This window comes from Pogona vitticeps, chromosome 2 (genome assembly GCF_051106095.1).
Source record: "Pogona vitticeps strain Pit_001003342236 chromosome 2, PviZW2.1, whole genome shotgun sequence".
NCBI classification, from domain to species: Eukaryota; Metazoa; Chordata; class Lepidosauria; order Squamata; family Agamidae; genus Pogona; species Pogona vitticeps.
The window spans coordinates 79,730,651-79,747,689 of record NC_135784.1 but is presented as its reverse complement, the minus strand read 5'-3'; the positions used below and the strand labels follow the sequence as shown (position 1 = coordinate 79,747,689).

Sequence of the window (17,039 nt, the reverse complement as noted above, 5' to 3'; positions counted from 1 at the left end):
TACTTTTTTGTAAATTGTTTTCTCCCCCATAGGAAAGCATGGAGCTGTCAGATTTTGACGGGTCCATTGGTTCCTATGGGCCAAAAAAAAAAATTCACAAAAAATTAACGAAAAGTCAGATCAAAGCCAAATCAGGTTTGCACATGACTTAAGGGGTCCTCTAACGAATCCAAGCATTTAGAACCGTTTTTGACCCTTCTAAGACACTTTTTTAATTGGAAAAAAAACATCGTTAAGTGAAGCAGGGGACCTAAAATCGCATTCGTTATGCGAAGCATGGTCCCAAACTTCGCTAAGCGAAAATCGCCCATAGGAAACATCGTTATGCGATGCATATTATTTTCTAAAAAACACATCGTTATGCGAATTCATCGCTAAACGAGGCAATCGTTAAGCGAGGCACCACTGTATACTCATGTATACTTAGAATAAAACAAAAAACTCCTTGTTTAGTTTTTACAAGATTTTATGTTTGTGTTCATCAGAGACAAAAAACTACTTCCACATTATTTATTTCACTATGTATGTGCCCTGAAATAATCCCATTGAACTCAGTGGAACTTACATTTCAGTATACATTAAGATTGCACTGTGAATCATAAAAGTGACAAGTTTTTTTTAAGAATCTTGAGCCTATTTCATATTGAAAAGTAAATTAGATGATTTGGTGTTGATGGTTAGGTATTCTACCAGTACTCTCTGAAATGGAAAATTTCCCAGAAGCTATTGTCTTACAGTATATATTACAAATCATTCATAGCCACTTTTTAGCTGTAACTCTTTGACAGAGGTTACAAGAAATTCTAACCATAGTTTATATTTGTCCTTTTTAGCTATTGATACTATTTTGTTGCTGCTTCTGTGATATCTAGATACAAAAATCAGATGAGGAAAGTATGATCACTTTATCTTGGTTTCAGGGAACAGGATCTGTTTGCCTACAATTACAGCCATCTTTCTTTCTTTCTTTCTTTCTTTCTTTCTTTCTTTCTTTCTTTCTTTCTTTCTTTCTTTCTTTCTTTCTTTCTTTCTTTCTTTCTTTCTTCCTTCCTTCCTTCCTTCCTTCCTTCCTTCCTTCCTTTCTTTCTTTCTTCACTAGGAATTTTTGCTAAAGATTTTCTGTGTCTTTCGGAATCTGATGAAGATGAGTGTCTTCCCCCGAGATTGGATGGTGATGAGGTTGCTCACCAGCAAGTGAGTGCAGATGTATTTTGGAATATGCGGTGTGTGTGTGTCTGAGAATGATGTGCTTTCTCTCTAGACTCTGCTTTTTTATATTTTTAAATGAAATTACATGTTTGAATGAAATTTTAATTATATTGTACAATACCATTATATACTATTATTAATATAACTTAGGTGAAGGATGTTCATTCATATGCCCAACAAGTTTTATATAGGGAGCCTATGTAATGGAAGAGTTCTAGGGTTAGAAGGGGCTTTGTAAGCCACCTGTTCAATCTGTCCCTCTGCTTAAAGCAGAATATGTTGAGCTACAGCAACCACAGTAGATCCAACCTCTGCATGAAATCCTCTGACAACTCCCCATGTTGTTACTATGGGATATATTGCAATAAAAGCATGTGCCATCCCAGTGTTGATTCTTCTTTCCTCACGTTCAAGCCGCAGACTTGTAATTTGTGAATCACTGAAACATGACTGCCAAATGAAAGATCTTGAGACTCCAGTTAGAATGAACCACAGAATTTTGTTAGTTATAACCACCAGCATTCAGTCCGTTGGTGTAGATTTCAGCTGTGAAGTATCACAAATTAAGAAATCAGTATAGGTATATTTGGCATTCCATATGTTTTAGAATACAACTCCCACAGTTTTTTATCATTGGCAGTTCAAACTGTTGTAGTATAAAAATCTGGCATGTCGAACGTTTGCCACCACAGTATACTTTAAAGCAGTGGTCCCCAACCTTGGGCCTCCAGATGTTCTTAGACTACAACTCCCAGAAGCCTTCAGCACCACCTTGGCTGGCCAAGATTTCTGGGAGTTGAAGTCCAAGAACATCTGGCGGCCCAAGGTTAGGGACCTCTGCTTTAAAGCATATCAGTATAGGCCTTTGTGGACTTCTTAACCTGCACTAATTCACAGTTGAAATTATGTTGATAGACTTGCATCAGTGTAATTTTCAGTTTGATTTTAGCCACTGTATTTTTGAAAAAGGAAATAATCTATATAATGGATATGCAGTCATAAAGATTATATAGTACAGAACTGTATAGTTAGAAGAGGTTCTATGAGCTGCCCATCTGACTTAATCCCCAGGAAATTTGTTACCATCTAATAGATTCTAACAGGTCTTCGAGTAACAAGCTCCTAAATTATTTAGATTTTATATATCAATATAATAACTTCAGTTTAGTTTAGTATCAAATTAAAATAGGAAAAAGTCGCCGTAGTCCCCCCCTTTTTTTAGAAGACAATGGAAAGATAGTTCTTTTTGCCATCTATAAACATTTCACCTGCTTCAGTGAACAGTAGTAATGGCATTCCTTTCCTTCTCCTGTACTTCAGACCTATGTTTAAAAGTCCCATTTTTCCTAGAATTCCTTGCCAACTCCAGCTCCTCCTAAGCTTTAGGTTTTCTGACACTCTCCCAACAATCTAGGCTACTCAGCTGAATTTGTCCTCAGTTACCTGTTCTTCCTTCCTTCCTTCCATTTCTTATACAGTATTAAAATCACTCAGCTTTTATTACAGCCTTTTTCTAATGTCTCTTATTTTTCATTTTCATTATAATTGCTGTGTTTGTTCCTTTACTATTTCTTCATTCAGGAACACCTTCCATTTTTGGATTGCTCTCCCTCTTAATTTATATAATCCTATATATCACTTCTGTAGCCTGATTAAAACCAGATTTACTGAATTCCAAGGCACATGTTTAATTTTACCTTTTAGTTTTTCATGAAAGTAACAGTTCCAGTATTTCTTTTTCCAAATAATCTCACTGATTTAATTTTATTGACCAGCCCTTTCATTTTTGGTTAAGAGAAAATGAGATATAGCAGATCTCCTTCCAACTTTTACCACCTTATAGAAGAAAAAACATGTCAAGAATTTCTTGAATTTCATGTTTAGCTGAGTTTGTTTTACATTTGTGTTATGAATACTGTGGACCACCAGAAAAATGAAAAATTGGGTGCTAGATCAAGCCTCTCTCTAGAAGCAAATATGACTACACTGAAGTTATCATACTTCGGGCACATTATGAGAAAAGGCAATAATGTTGGGAACAGCTGGCAACAGAAAAAGAGGAAGACTATAGAAGAGGTCTTCTTATGACTCGGTAAAGGAAAGCTCTGAGTTTGCAACCAAAGAGTTGTGTCATTTAGCAGCTTTGGAAGTCTCTAATCACAGTGTCACCATAAGTCAGAAGCAACTTGATAGCATGTAACAACAATGGTTATGCTATCATTCTTTTCCTCAACTCCTTAACTTTCTGATACAAGTTCATGTCTCTGTTCGCCAGCCTAACCTTCTCAACCTCAAAGTCATAGCCTTGGTCATTACCCCTCCCCCAGTCTTTCTTGCCAGAAGTCACATGCACCCTCTATGTTGCAGTTCTACCATGCCAAATGGTCCTGCTTTCTTGCCTTCCTCACCTATCAGTCCATACCCCCTTCTTCAGTAATAATATTCACCATACTTTCCTCTCTGGCTTATCTAGGACAAGCAGAATTTTCATTCTTCTCTCTTCAAATCCACCTTACCATCCTCACATTCCTAGAGACTCATAGTTTCATCTCAAGTCAACACCTTCTTTAGGAGTTTTCATCATCTCCACTCTCCTATACCCCATACCACCTTGGTGGAATCTGAACCTTGTGCTTTCTAAACTCTAAAGCTACTCCTTTGAACCTTTAGAGGGAGGTAGTCTCCTTTCTTCCAAAGTGGCCATCATCATGGCCATGATTTCTGCATGTAGAGTGGGAGAACTTGTTGCCCTCTTTTGTGACTCATGCCTCTTGGGATTCCACAAGGCCAAAAACATTCTCAGGCCAGACATTTCCTTCCTATCCAAAGTGTTGTCTTATTTCCACAGGAATCAGGAACTGCCCACTTCCCTGCACCCTTCTCTGTAACTGTGGTTCCTCAAGTGCTCATCTGTGCATTCATACATCCTGCTGTCCTACCTTTTGACATCACTGAAAGTTTTGCTTTTGCTGCTCAGGAACGCAGCAGACTTTTGGAACTGAGGGCAAGGTGGCAGCCCCATCTGAATCCTGCCAAATCATCTTTTACCTAGCTGAAGAATATTCTAGGCCATCTGTGCATGTGCAGCATTAACTCATGTGCATTAATAAACAAGTGACCACATGAAGAACCACAGTTACAGTTAAGCAACCTGTTCTTCCAGGTAACAACTCTGGTAATAGATTTAAATTGTAGTTGAAAAGTTGTGTTAATTACTAGAGGAAACGTCTAAATCATCTAGGGGGCTGTAGGATCTTTGTGGATGGGTGTGTTTTCAGTAAATGTTTAGGAGTAGAATTTCTAAAGGCTTACAGAGTAGGGTACCATTCACTATGTAATAAATCAAAAAAATGAAGCTTAAGAATTAAATTATATTCTTCTGTGAACATAATATAAGAAGTATTTACGAAATTCAGATTTAATTGAAAGGTGTTGCATATAATTACACTTCAGCAATATAATATTTTTCTTTATTTGTTACTACAGTATAATAGTTACAACAGTTCAATATCTGTCCCCTGCACTGCATAAGAATTTCACAGAAGCAGACTTTGATTTTAAGGTAAGATATCATTCCGTTCTTTGTCATATTATTTAATTCTGAAAATTGCATCTGTTTTTAAAATCAGGTTTTATATAGGGCATATATTATTTGTTGTTTATAATAAATTATTTTCATCTTTTAGGTCTGGAACTCCTATTTCAGTTTGTCAGTTTTGTTTATAAACCAGCCCAGCCTGCAGTTGGAAACTATTACTCCAGTCAAACGTAAAAAGATTATGGACAAGTAAGACCATTCTCATCTAATTTCTGGCCTCAAGTGATTGATTGATTGATTGATTGATTGATTGATTGATTGATTGATTGATTGATTTATTTATTTATTTATTTATTTATTTGAGAAGGACATACTGTAATCTTTTTTCTCAATTTCTTATGCATTCATGAGAAATGTAGCCAACAAAAACTCAAGATTCTGCACAATTTACTATAACTATTACTCTTATTCAATTTTTAGTTTCTTGAAGAAAACGCAACTCACATAGCTAATCAAATTAGAAAAAAAAATCTTGCTACATTTAATTCTCCTGAAGTCTCTGTTTGTGCCTCTGTTTCAGATATGGTGATATGCGTGTGATGATGGCGTATGAACTATTCAGTATGTGGCAGAACCTAGGTATGGTGCTCTTTCGGTTCTGTCTTTATGTAAGATTTGTATTTGAAGGCAAAGCACGAAGATATGCTATGGTAGTAGAGTAAATATAAGATTCAAAGAGGATAGCAGAGGAATCACGTATGTTAATGTAGAGAATATTGACAGTTTTCATCCACTCCAACCATCAATATTCCCTACATCAACACACGTGATTCCTCTGCTATCTTCTTTCGCTCTTATATTTATATATTCTTTTTACCACCCTTGAAATTTAACTATATCTTCAAATCACCCACTCTCACCCTTTTCTCTCTTCCCCCACCCCCATCTTCGCTCACACCTGTTTTCTGAAAGATATTTTACAACAGTATCCTAAAACAACATAGGCCTAATTATGTAACCAATGAATATTTAGAATGTGAAACTAATATTTCGTCTAACTTTTCATTCTGTTTCCATATGTCTGGCAAAGTGGACATGTCCACGAAAGCTTACATTAAAATATAATAGTATTTAAGGTGCCATATTTTTTTATTTTTTAAAATTTGTTTTGATTTGTTTTGTTTCTTTCGATTTTGTTTGACATGCTTGCACTGACTAACATGACTACCTTTCCTAAAACTACAGTACTAGACAATCTCTTAACTATGATTAAAAAGCATACATCTGTACTGACCCATAGAATTCAAGCCAAGTACAAAAACATCTCTCGAAACTGCGTTCTATTAACCAGATGTGGGCAATCATTTTTTCTTTAGGGACCACGTTCCTTTCAGGAACACCTGTCAGAAATTTCATTATTAATAGCAAGTTGTGCTAACAGCTAAAAGTGGGTGTGCTGAACACATACCAAACCCTTCCCTCCTTGCCTGCCTGCCTTCCTTCTTGCACAAATACTGATGGTCCAAGAGTCAAACAGGAGGAACTTCACTTTTCTTTCTTCCCCAAATGATGAACCACTGCTTCCTGAATATTCATTTTATTTGTTTTTCTCCCATTTTTCCTCAACCAAAAGGTTAGAAATTCCTGCCAGCCTACGTTCAGTAACTCATTCCCCTCTGAATAGGGCAAAATTACAGTGAATGTAAACTTTTTTTCCAAGGTTTGGCCCTACCAGATTCAAAATCACTATCCCAGGCAGTGATTGGAGAGCATCTTGAAAAAGTACCCTGTGATTTTAAGGTGGCTCTTTCACTTACTCCACTCTACTTCTTCCATCCCATTTCCATGAGCTTCAACAAACAAACAAAACCCAAAAGATACTAATTTCAACAGACAGACTGCCAGCTTTCCAAAGCTTGAATCACACACAAACATTTATGAGGGCTTTTGCTTTCATTCTGTCAGTTCAAAAGGAAACCCATGTACAGTAATCTCTAGAAACACCAGAAACATTCTGAAGCAGCATAGTTTGAGTTGGGATTGCAGATTGTCGGCTGAATATAGTGGGCATTTCTGTCATATATGATTGTTTATATAATATTGGACTAAGAAAAATACTGGGAAAATTCTCAGGTTCCAGAAGTTACAGAATAGGAGTCAAAGATAAGTGACTATATAATGATAGTCAAGCTTGCAAGTTATATAAAAGTGGAAAGAACAGAGAGCAAATGTAAGAGTGAGCACCTTAAATATTTAAACTACGGTATTTTAAAAATATTTTCTTCGACTAATATTTTGCTATAGTGGATCTGGTTCTCTTGCTGAATTTTAGCTTAAAATGTGCAAAAGTGTGTACTCAGATATATTACTACTTTTTAAGGTATGCAGTTGGTTAAGTTTTGCACTGCTTGACTTGACAGTTTATGAGAATATTGTGGAATATATTAAATTGGCAGCGATATTATAAAAGAGTGGCAAAAAGAAATATGTTGGACATTGCATGTATAAATGCATATTTTTCTGTTACTCAGGGGAACACAAAATTCATTTTATTCCGGGAATGATTGGTCCTTTTCTGGGAGTCACACTTGTCCCACAGCCAGAGGTTCGCAACATCATGATCCCTATATTTCATGACATGATGGACTGGGAGCAGAGAAAAAACGGCAACTTCAAACAGGTAAAAAGTAACTTCAGCTCTTGCAATATCTCCATCCTTCTTTCTTCATTGCCGATGTATACATAGCTTTCACATCTGCAAGGAACAAATGTTTTGCTTTTAAACTATCAGGCTTGTGTTGTGGGCTACACAAGGTACATGATCTGTAATTCCCCCCTCTGACAATGTGGAAAAGTTTCCTAATGCCCTGGAAAGATTCCTAATGCCTGTTGTTGGTTGCTATATTACACTGCTTTGCACAAGAAGATGAAGATGAGTATGGGAATACAGGGCTAACTGTGTCACTGTAGCATTATGCAGGCATTTGCCTGCTCCATCATAGAGCTGAACTGTATACATGGACATTCACATGTGTCCATCTCCCAAATGTCACATGGCTTCTGATGGCATTCTAGACTGGCTGGTTCATTGAATACATTGTTCTGTATAGGGTTCTGTAATCACAGTCAATTGAATATGTTTACAGAGTTCACCTGATAAAAACTTTGCAGTCCTGTTCATTTCTATAACAAAGCTATACTGCCATGAGTTCTTCTTTCACCCACTGAAGCTATAAGAGACTGTATATTGAGTCTCTTTCAACATAAAGATTAAATGGAGGGGTCTGTCTTTCTTACCCAGCAGAATAACTTAAAGGAATAGACTAAACAGGAGGGAAGAAAGTGTAACATTGTATGTGGATGATGCTTACAACTATGAAATCCATGAAGTAAGCATGGAACATTGATGGAGAGAATCTTAGTAAAACTCAAAGGAGAAACAGTGACATCACTAGGGTTTTTTTCTACAGACTGCTTAATCAGGCTGAAAGTTTGGATGATGCCTTTCTAGACCAGATTAGAAAAGGTTCAAATATGAGAAACAGGTGTAACAGGAGACGTCAACCCACCTGTTTATTTATTGGAAGTCCTTTAGAAGGGTAAGATCAATCAAATATCTCACTTTTCTTGCTGAAAACATCATCTTCCAGAAGGTGAAAGAAGTTATATCAGCTGTCCTTGATTTGGTACCAACTGACAAGGAAGAACTTGTCAATGAGAGTGGAATATTGGGAACTTATCATAGGAGTGCCCATACATTCGTTGGGCTTCTTATGCTGACGAAAGAAGCTCAAGGTAGAACTAGTTAACTAAATTATCCTGGCTAAACATAGCCAGTTTGAGGTGCAATATGTCATTTGGATGATCCTTCAATCCACATGAAAGGACACAAGGATCAGTCACATTGCATGTCAAGCAACCTTTTAACATGATCAAGACTGATCTTCTTTCCCTTTAAAATGTAAGGACGCTTCCCATTTTTCAAGATTGTTATGTGGCTGACTGGCTCTCCCTCTGCTAAAGCCACTTAAGAATCTTAAAAATTAGAAAGCTTCTTTTCCACTCACCTGCAGGGGGAATGGAAAGGAAGTTTTGTGTTTCTTTTTAATTGTTGCTAATGCATCAGCAGTGCTTTGAAATAAAAGACATTTCAAAGCATCACTGGTGGGCTGTGATGGTTGACAACCATTTTTAAAACTTCTTTTCCCTGCCCTCCACAGGCGAGCAGAAAGGAAGTTTTCCATTTCTCAATATCTTTAAGTGGCTTCAGCAAAGGGAGAGTCAGCCAACCAGCCACTTGGGTTTGATCTCAGTGATTACACACACTGGAACTGATCCAAAATGGATTGAACCCATCTGAAGGGGAAAAAATAGCTGACAGGGGCCGTAAAAGGTGTGAGTAGACAACAGTCAAAGATAGACTACCTTGCAATGGCATGTATGTTATCTGGTCATCAGAAAAGGGAACAAAACAGCCTGTCTCCAACTTAGAACAAACTGTGAGATAAATGCCTGTCTAATTGTTATCTTGGTATAGCATAATGAGCCCACCAGACTTTATGAAACCCAATGTCAAGCTTGAGGAAATACGAGATATTATCCCTTTATTAGAAGTACTCAAAGGGAGGAGACATTGTGACAGATGTAAATTTCTCAAGGAAAAGATACTGAAGGCATACTCACAAACAATTCCTATGAGAAAGAAAAGTGGAAGACATCTATGGAAACTGGGATAGCTGCATAAACAGCTTCCAGACAGCTAAGATTTATAAGAAGCAGGTATCAGAAATGGAAGGGGTGGGGCAGCTCCCCAAGGAAAAATACTAATGAATAGCCAGTATTTGTAGAGGGAAGGTTAAGAAGGGAAAATCTCTAAATGAGCTCAGGTTTGGAAGAGAGGTTGATTTCCACAAGGCTTTTAACACTTGTGATAACTTTGTGGCCAGGCTGGTGAAAAATGGGCTAGAAGATGCTACAGTTAACATTGCTTCTAGCTGGCTGATGGATCATAACCAGACAATGTCCACAGATTGTTTATTGTCATATTGGAGAGGAATGACCAGTGGGGTGCCAAGGGTTCAGTCCTATGCATAGTTCTGTTCAGTGTTTTTATAAATGACTTAGATGGCATGGAAGAGATGCTCATCAAAATTGCAAATAACACCACATTTGGAGGGGTCACTAGTACTAGACAGGACAGAATCAGGATGAAAGACAACTTTAGCAGATTGGAGAACGGGGACAAAACAAACAAAATGGGTTTGAAGAGGGGAAAAAGTTAAGTTCTATATTTAGTTAAGATGCGCAAATGTAAGATAAGTGACAGCTGGCTTGGAAGTAGTATACGTAAATACAAGTTAATATGACTCAACAGTGTGATATAATGGGGTGGGGTGGGGAGTAAGCAAATGTAATACCAGGCTGTGTCAACAGGAAGTAATTGTACCATTGTATTCTGCTTTGGTCAGACTGCTCCTGCAATATTGTATCCAATTCTGGGCATCACAGATTAAGAAGGATTTCAGTAAGCTGGAATGTGTCCAGAGGAGGATGACAAGCATGGTAAAAGATGTGGAAGCCAAGACCTATGAGGAATGGTTCAGAAGACTGAGTGGCTCTAGCCATCTTATTTTATTTTATTTATATGCCGCCTTTCTCCCCATAGGAGATCCAAGGTGGCCCACAATAGCTAAAACTATACAATAATCAACAGTTTTAAAATACCAGATAAAGGCCATACTGTATTTGAAAAACAATGAAACATATATAAAAATTAAAAACCAAGACTAAAAGCAATTTTAAAACAATTTTAAAACATTTAAATATCTTCCAATATTTGAAGTATTATCATGTGGAAAATGAAGTAAGTTTGTTTTCTGTAGATCCTGAAGTAGAATCACAGGTATGGATTCAAATTTTAAGAAACATTTCTGCTAAATGTTAGGAAAGACCTCTTAATCATGAGAGCTATTCACAGTGGAATAACCTGCCTCAGAGGGTGGTGGACTCTCCTTCATTTGTGTTTTTTAAAAAGGCAGAATATTATTACGAGAATGCCATAACACTTGCCCAAGAACAAAATGGACAGCATCACTTACTTTCTGAGCACCCAGTGTATCTCCCAGATGTGAAATAATAACCTCAGTTTTTGTGTACAGGGAGGAAGAAGATCCAGCTCTTCTGATGCAATAAGTTATGTTTTGTTGTTTAATAGGTTTCTAAAAAGAGAGCACATCATGAACTGCTAGAAAGGCTTGTTAGGTGGATCAGGATACAGCTAAATAGTACTTTTTCCAGAAGTAGTTCTAAGTGATTCAGGAAAATGAAGGAAACACTTCGTATAAGTAACAGTAATTTGTCAGAATAAATAGGACAGATGCAGGTATAGCAGGATCTGGATAGGTACATAACATCTGCCTGGTCTTCCTGGAAGAATGTGAAGTTTGGAAAGGGTAAGAGACTTTATATGATCTGCTAAGGAAAATTTCCTTGTGATGGTAAAGGAAAAACTTAGCTAGGAAATGGTAAAATGGATTATATTATTCTCAGTGCATTATAAAGGCATATATAATGCCTTTATAATGTTATTTACAATTTACATAATATATTTATTTACTAGGATGCCCTTCTTTATTTTACCAATAAATTATTAAAATAAAATAAAGCCAGGCAACAAACTATCAGTAATGAAAGAAGTCTGTTTTGCTCTTTGCACAATTAAAATATGTGTTGGATACTGTAGTGAGAGAGTGCTGTGGACAAAAAAGAAATAAAACATTTTCCACAGTATGTGCTATTATTTCATAAAATTTATTAAGATAAATTTTGTTTGTAGAATTTTTATAGGATAGCTTTATCTCTGTCTGTCTGTCTGTCCGTCCGTCCGTCCGTCCGTCCGTCCGTCCGTCCGTCCGTCCGTCCGTCCGTCCGTCCATCTATCTATCTATCTATCTATCTATCTATCTATCTATCTATCTATCTATCTATCTATCTGTCTATCTGTCTGTCTGTCTGTCTATCTATCTATCTATCTATCTATCTATCTATCTATCTATCTATCTATCTATCTATCTATCTATCTATCTATCTATCTATCTATCTATCTATCTATCTATCTATCTATCTATCTATCTATCTATCTATCTATCATAACAAGCATTTTAAATTGGACCCATTAACAGACCAGTAGCCAGTGAAGCTATTGCAGCGTACGAGTTAAATATTCTCTGCAATTGGCCCAATCAGTAACCTGGCTGTAGCATTTTGAAGCAGCTGAAGATTCCAAACCGTCTTCAAAATCAGCCAGACATAGAGCGCATTACAGTAATCTAAATGGGATGTAACTAAGGTATGTGTCACCGTGGCCAAATGAGATATTTCCAGGAATGGCCAAAGCTGTCACATCAGTTTTAACTCTACAGATACTCTCCTGGCCATTGCAGAGACCCAAGCATTCAGCTCAGGAATGAGTCCAGGAATACTCGTAAGCTACAAGCCTGAGTTTTCAGAGGAACTATAACCCCATCCAGCACAGACTGAATCTCTGTTCCCTGATCTGACCAGGAACACTTCTATTTTGTCTAGTTTAAGTTTCAATCTGTTTGCCCTCATCCAGTACATTACCAATTACAAACACTGGTTTAAAACAGGAATAGCTTCTTTGGTGGAAAGAAGAGATACAATTACATGTTATTTGCATACTGGTTAAACCAAAGTCCAAAACTCCAGGCAACCTCTCCCAGCAATTGCATGTGAGTGTTAAATAGCATGAAGTACAAGAGAGAACCCTGGGAGAAATCACAGCTAATGAACAAGGTGTTCAACAGGAATCCCCCAGCACTATCTTCTGAGTTTATCCCTACAAAAAGGATTGGAGCCATCATAAAACAGTTACTCTAAGTTCCATCCTAGAGAGACAGTCCAGAAGGATATAGTGGTCAATGGTACTGAACGCTGCTAGTAGAACCAATATGAACAAACTTCCCTTATCTAGTTTCTTGCTGGAACATCCACCAAGACAATCAAAGCTGTCTTCATCCCATGATCAGGCCTGAAACTAGATTGAAATGGATCCAGATAATCTATGTCATCCAGGAACCCCTGGATCTGAGAATCCATCACATACTCAAGCACTTTGCCCAAAAACAGAAGACTCTGGGTTATAGTTATCAAGTATAGTGTAGTTCAACAGCAGTGTCACTACTGCCTGCTTTGGATATGCTGGAACTCTATCTTGCTGCAAGGAGTCATTCACCAGTCCTTTTTTCCACTTGCCCGATCTCCCTCTGGCTACTTTTACAAGCAAGGAAGGCAAGAATCGACACACACATGGTGGACTTAACTTCTCTAAGGACAAGAAGGAAAACACAGGACAAGCAGGAAAAATGGTTACATCCGCAGGATTTGTATCAACTGCAACATCCAAATCAGAATGGATCCAAGTAACTTTGTCTTCAAAGTGTTGTGCAAATTCCTCACAGTGGGCTGTCCATTGTCCATTTATAAATTATCCATTGTTTCATAAAATCGTACTTGTGCTGAGCATGAGAAATGGTCCATAACATATAATATTGATAACTTTTCATGTTTACAGTTCAGAAAACTGACTGTTTTCTTACAAATTATTTCTTTTTTATTCAGGTGGAAGCAGAATTGATTGATAAGCTGGACAGTTTGGTATCAGAAGGAAAAGGAGATGAGAATTACCGGGAGCTCTTCAGTCTGCTGTAAGATCTGTTCTTAATACCTTCCTGATCTTCATGCATATTCATGCACATGTAAAGGTTTTAGGGTGATGACTGAAACAGAAAAGAAAAAGTGTAGAAAAGAGTAATGAAAATAATATGGTATGAATCTCAGTTCAAATAGGCTAATTTTAAAAGGACTTGGAACTTTTAAGTAAATCAGCATGCCTATATTGTTGTATATTAGTTGTAAAAATGAGGTAGCACAGTATCTATGTACCTACACTTAAAATGTGCACTGAACAATTCTGTGATTCAGTCCTGTTCACAGGTTTCTTTGGAATTTTCTTCTTTGTTCACTGCATGTTAAATATATATTTTTATGATAGATAGCAAGATTCCTGCATTATTTCTGGGATTTTCTCTTTCTTTTGACAAGAGGCCACTTCCAGTAGATGCTGTCCCTATGTTTTGGCCAGAAGGCGAGAGATTTCTTTAAATATTCTTAGCATTTTAGTTGAGGAAATCGAGAAGTGGTGGAGGCTTGCCTGTAATTTCCCTTCCACAAATCTTGCTTCAAGCACTTCTTATCTGCTCAAGGCCCAAAATGTAAATATTAACATTTTATGAATCCACCACTGATCTGTGTTTACTGTAAGGATGGCTCAGAATGTGACCTTTTGTCATGTATTTGCTCTGTGTGAGAGTGTTTAGATGAAACCACACTTTATAGATAATCTGAAAAAATAAAGGTAGGCCAAAAATTGCTTTCTATAAAATGCTAATTTGAAAGCTCTGCTTCAAAGATAGATTCCCACAACAGCTTTGGCTTTGGTTTTGTTGGTTTGTTTTAAAAGTATTTGTGCATAGTAAACATGACTAGTAGATACAGCCTACAGAGTTCCAAGGAGAAGGAATAAATTAGAATACTGGTAGTTAAACATATGGGTTGGCTTTCATCCATGATCTTTTGGCAAGGGAAATCTGAGGAAAGTCCTCAGGGGCAAAATAGGCTTCAACAGAACTGTTGGGAGCAGAAACATCCTCATATTGGACAGCTATCTCTGAAATCAAGTGATTGAAATTAGGTGAAATTATGGAGCATAAGGTAATCATCACTAGAACTGAAGCCAGGAGCAAAAGCTGTCATTGTCACCACCCTGGATGTTAAGAATATTAGAGGCCAACATAAATGTATAAGGAGTCATGTCATCCCCACATAGAGCTATTGTGATTGTACACCAAATTTAGTTTATGAAATCAAGCATTGCAACAATGACCCAATTTTAATGGCTGAGGTGAAAGGGCATCTGGTTTAGTAAAACAGAAAAAGCTCTCAAGGCTGTTATGACATTTTCAAAGCTAAAGTTTTTCAATGCTGTGAGCTATCATTTAAAAAAATATTGTTATCATTAATTCCTTACATAGAAGCTGACTTTAGGCAGAGAATATGCCAATATGAGTTGTTCTTGGCTTTTATCAGTAACTGAAATAAGAAAAAAACAGTGAATTTTGTGTGCTACATTATAATGTGAAGAAAATGATGCTTGTGCTACTCAGGGTGCAACTACAGCCGCCTAGAGTGGTCTTAATTGACTAGATAGGCGGGATATAAATAAAATAAATAAAATAAATAATAATAAATAATAATAAATAATAATAATAATACATAGCAAGGGAAATATGAATTCACTTGCTTTGAAGTCACATGAGGGAATTAGGGTTTCCACAGGTCTGTTTGAATTAACTGGCCATATACAGAAAGAGAAGGAAAGACTTACTTGCAGCATGTGTCCACCTCATTGATGTAGCTCTCTTGTAGCCCAGTAGATGGCACAGCTTCAGAATAGCTACTTAATAAGCTGTAATAAGCTGTAAAAAAGGGGAGAGTGCCAATTTTCTCCTCATTTCCTTTTCTTGCTCTCTCACTCTCTTTCTCCTTTTTATCTAGATGTTGTAGCACGATAGTGCTAACATCAAATTGTTTTTTAAAAACTGTTCTTGTGCAGGATCTTTACTTTTGCCACCTCACTTGTTTTCCCCAGTTTGCTTGCTTGGAAACACAGCTAAGAAAAGAGGCAGAATGCTTTTCTAACTCATGGGCAGCGGAAAGAATCATGCCAGCACTTTTGGTTGCCCATCATCTCATTTTCCTTCCTGGAAATATTGCTTCATCATCCTCAGCCATCCTCAGCTGCTTGATTGGTTGCCCATTTGCTCCCTATCTGTTAAAACTTGCTTGTCTTGTTTGAGTGTTGTTGATGGGCTTGGGTCTTTGCTTTGTAAGTATGTGGAAGCAAATACTGCTGAGAAGAGGCAGTTAACTCTTTCCCTTATGAAGGGCTAGTCACAACAGGTATGGGTACTATTTGCAAAGATCCAGCCTTTTTATTCTACATCAGTTCATGTGCATGGATTCATTTTTTTAAAAGACGTCCCAGCAGCAGAGGGAAAAACAAAGGGGTTGGAGGGGGGAACTCCAGGCTGATTTCTATTTCTATTTGCAACATCTGGTCAATGGAAAAAAATGTGGATCAATCCACCGCAGACCCATATCATTTCCTGCATTTTTGCCAATGTGATTGCACCATCAGTTCTTTGAAAAAAATAAAAGTAAAGACGAAATATTACTGTTTTTCTTATGCATATGTTTGATTGATTGTGCTCTTTGAGAAATGGACAGAAGTATATACTTATTTAGGAAGAAGCACATAGGATGTCATATTAGCAAAGGTCTGAACAAAGAAAAGACAGTATTGTTGATGACTGCTTACATTTCTTCATATGGATGAAGCTCAGATAGACCTCTACCAATGTGTTAGCTTGATAGAGAATTATGGGACAGAAATAGTCTGCTCAATATTAGATGTGCCCCCCTTCAACAAAAAAGGAAAAGATGCATTTGTTTTAAATTTCCTCCAAAATTGTCTTCCCAGTTTTCAGTCCACAACTAGCAAAATGAAGGTATACTCCAGTGCTAGTATATTTTCTTGGCAGGAAGTAGTGATAATGTATTATTTTAGTCAAATAATCTCCTTGTTTTTGCTTCACGCAACATGGATCAGAACCCAACTCTTTGGGCCTTACCCCAGGTAAGAAGATGATTGCTTAGTTTTTATGTGGAAGTGTTTTAGGTATTAAAATTACTGCCAGGGCTATTGAGTCTCTGTAATATTTTCAAGAAAGTTTTACACACTATTTAATTTCATGCAGCCTTCTGGAAAAGATTGAGCAAGAGACTTGGCGGGAGACTGGTGTTTCTTTTGTTACATCGGTTACACGTCTAATGGAGCGCCTCCTTGACTACAGGTAACTTGGTAATTCAAAAGGGTGTTATATAGTGTCTGTTATAACACTGATAAGAAAGATAACTTCTTCCATGTGCCGTAAGCCCTTAAAAAGATAAAATGTGACCTTAAAAAGAAAAAAATCCTAATATTCCAATAATCCTAATAATGAAACTTATTCATTAAGATTCATATTTTCCATGTTAGCAACCAAAGATGCATATATATTAGGGATGAGCAGATTTCAGACTTCCTGGATCTACTTTTTTTTTCATGAAAACCTTCAGATCCATCACTTGGAACGTGATGCAAAAGATGTAC

The 17,039-nt window shown here is 37.1% G+C and overlaps 1 protein-coding gene across 25 annotated transcripts in view; it reads left to right on the top strand.

The window, feature by feature from the left end:
• DOCK3 (dedicator of cytokinesis 3) overlaps window positions 1–17,039 on the top strand; it is a 291,232-nt gene that overhangs the window by 196,859 nt on the left and 77,334 nt on the right. For 20 of the 25 annotated variants that reach the window (XM_078385469.1, XM_078385474.1, XM_020788721.3 and 17 more), the window contains 8 exons: window positions 1,100–1,194; window positions 4,696–4,771; window positions 4,896–4,996; window positions 5,328–5,386; window positions 7,279–7,427; window positions 13,388–13,473; window positions 16,497–16,523; window positions 16,645–16,740. In XM_078385469.1, the coding sequence (XP_078241595.1) occupies window positions 1,100–1,194; window positions 4,696–4,771; window positions 4,896–4,996; window positions 5,328–5,386; window positions 7,279–7,427; window positions 13,388–13,473; window positions 16,497–16,523; window positions 16,645–16,740 (689 nt within the window). The remainder of the gene's footprint in view (window positions 1–1,099; window positions 1,195–4,695; window positions 4,772–4,895; window positions 4,997–5,327; window positions 5,387–7,278; window positions 7,428–13,387; window positions 13,474–16,496; window positions 16,524–16,644; window positions 16,741–17,039) is intronic. The other 5 variants (XM_078385476.1, XM_078385471.1, XM_072989789.2 and 2 more) reach the window with 1 other exon arrangement.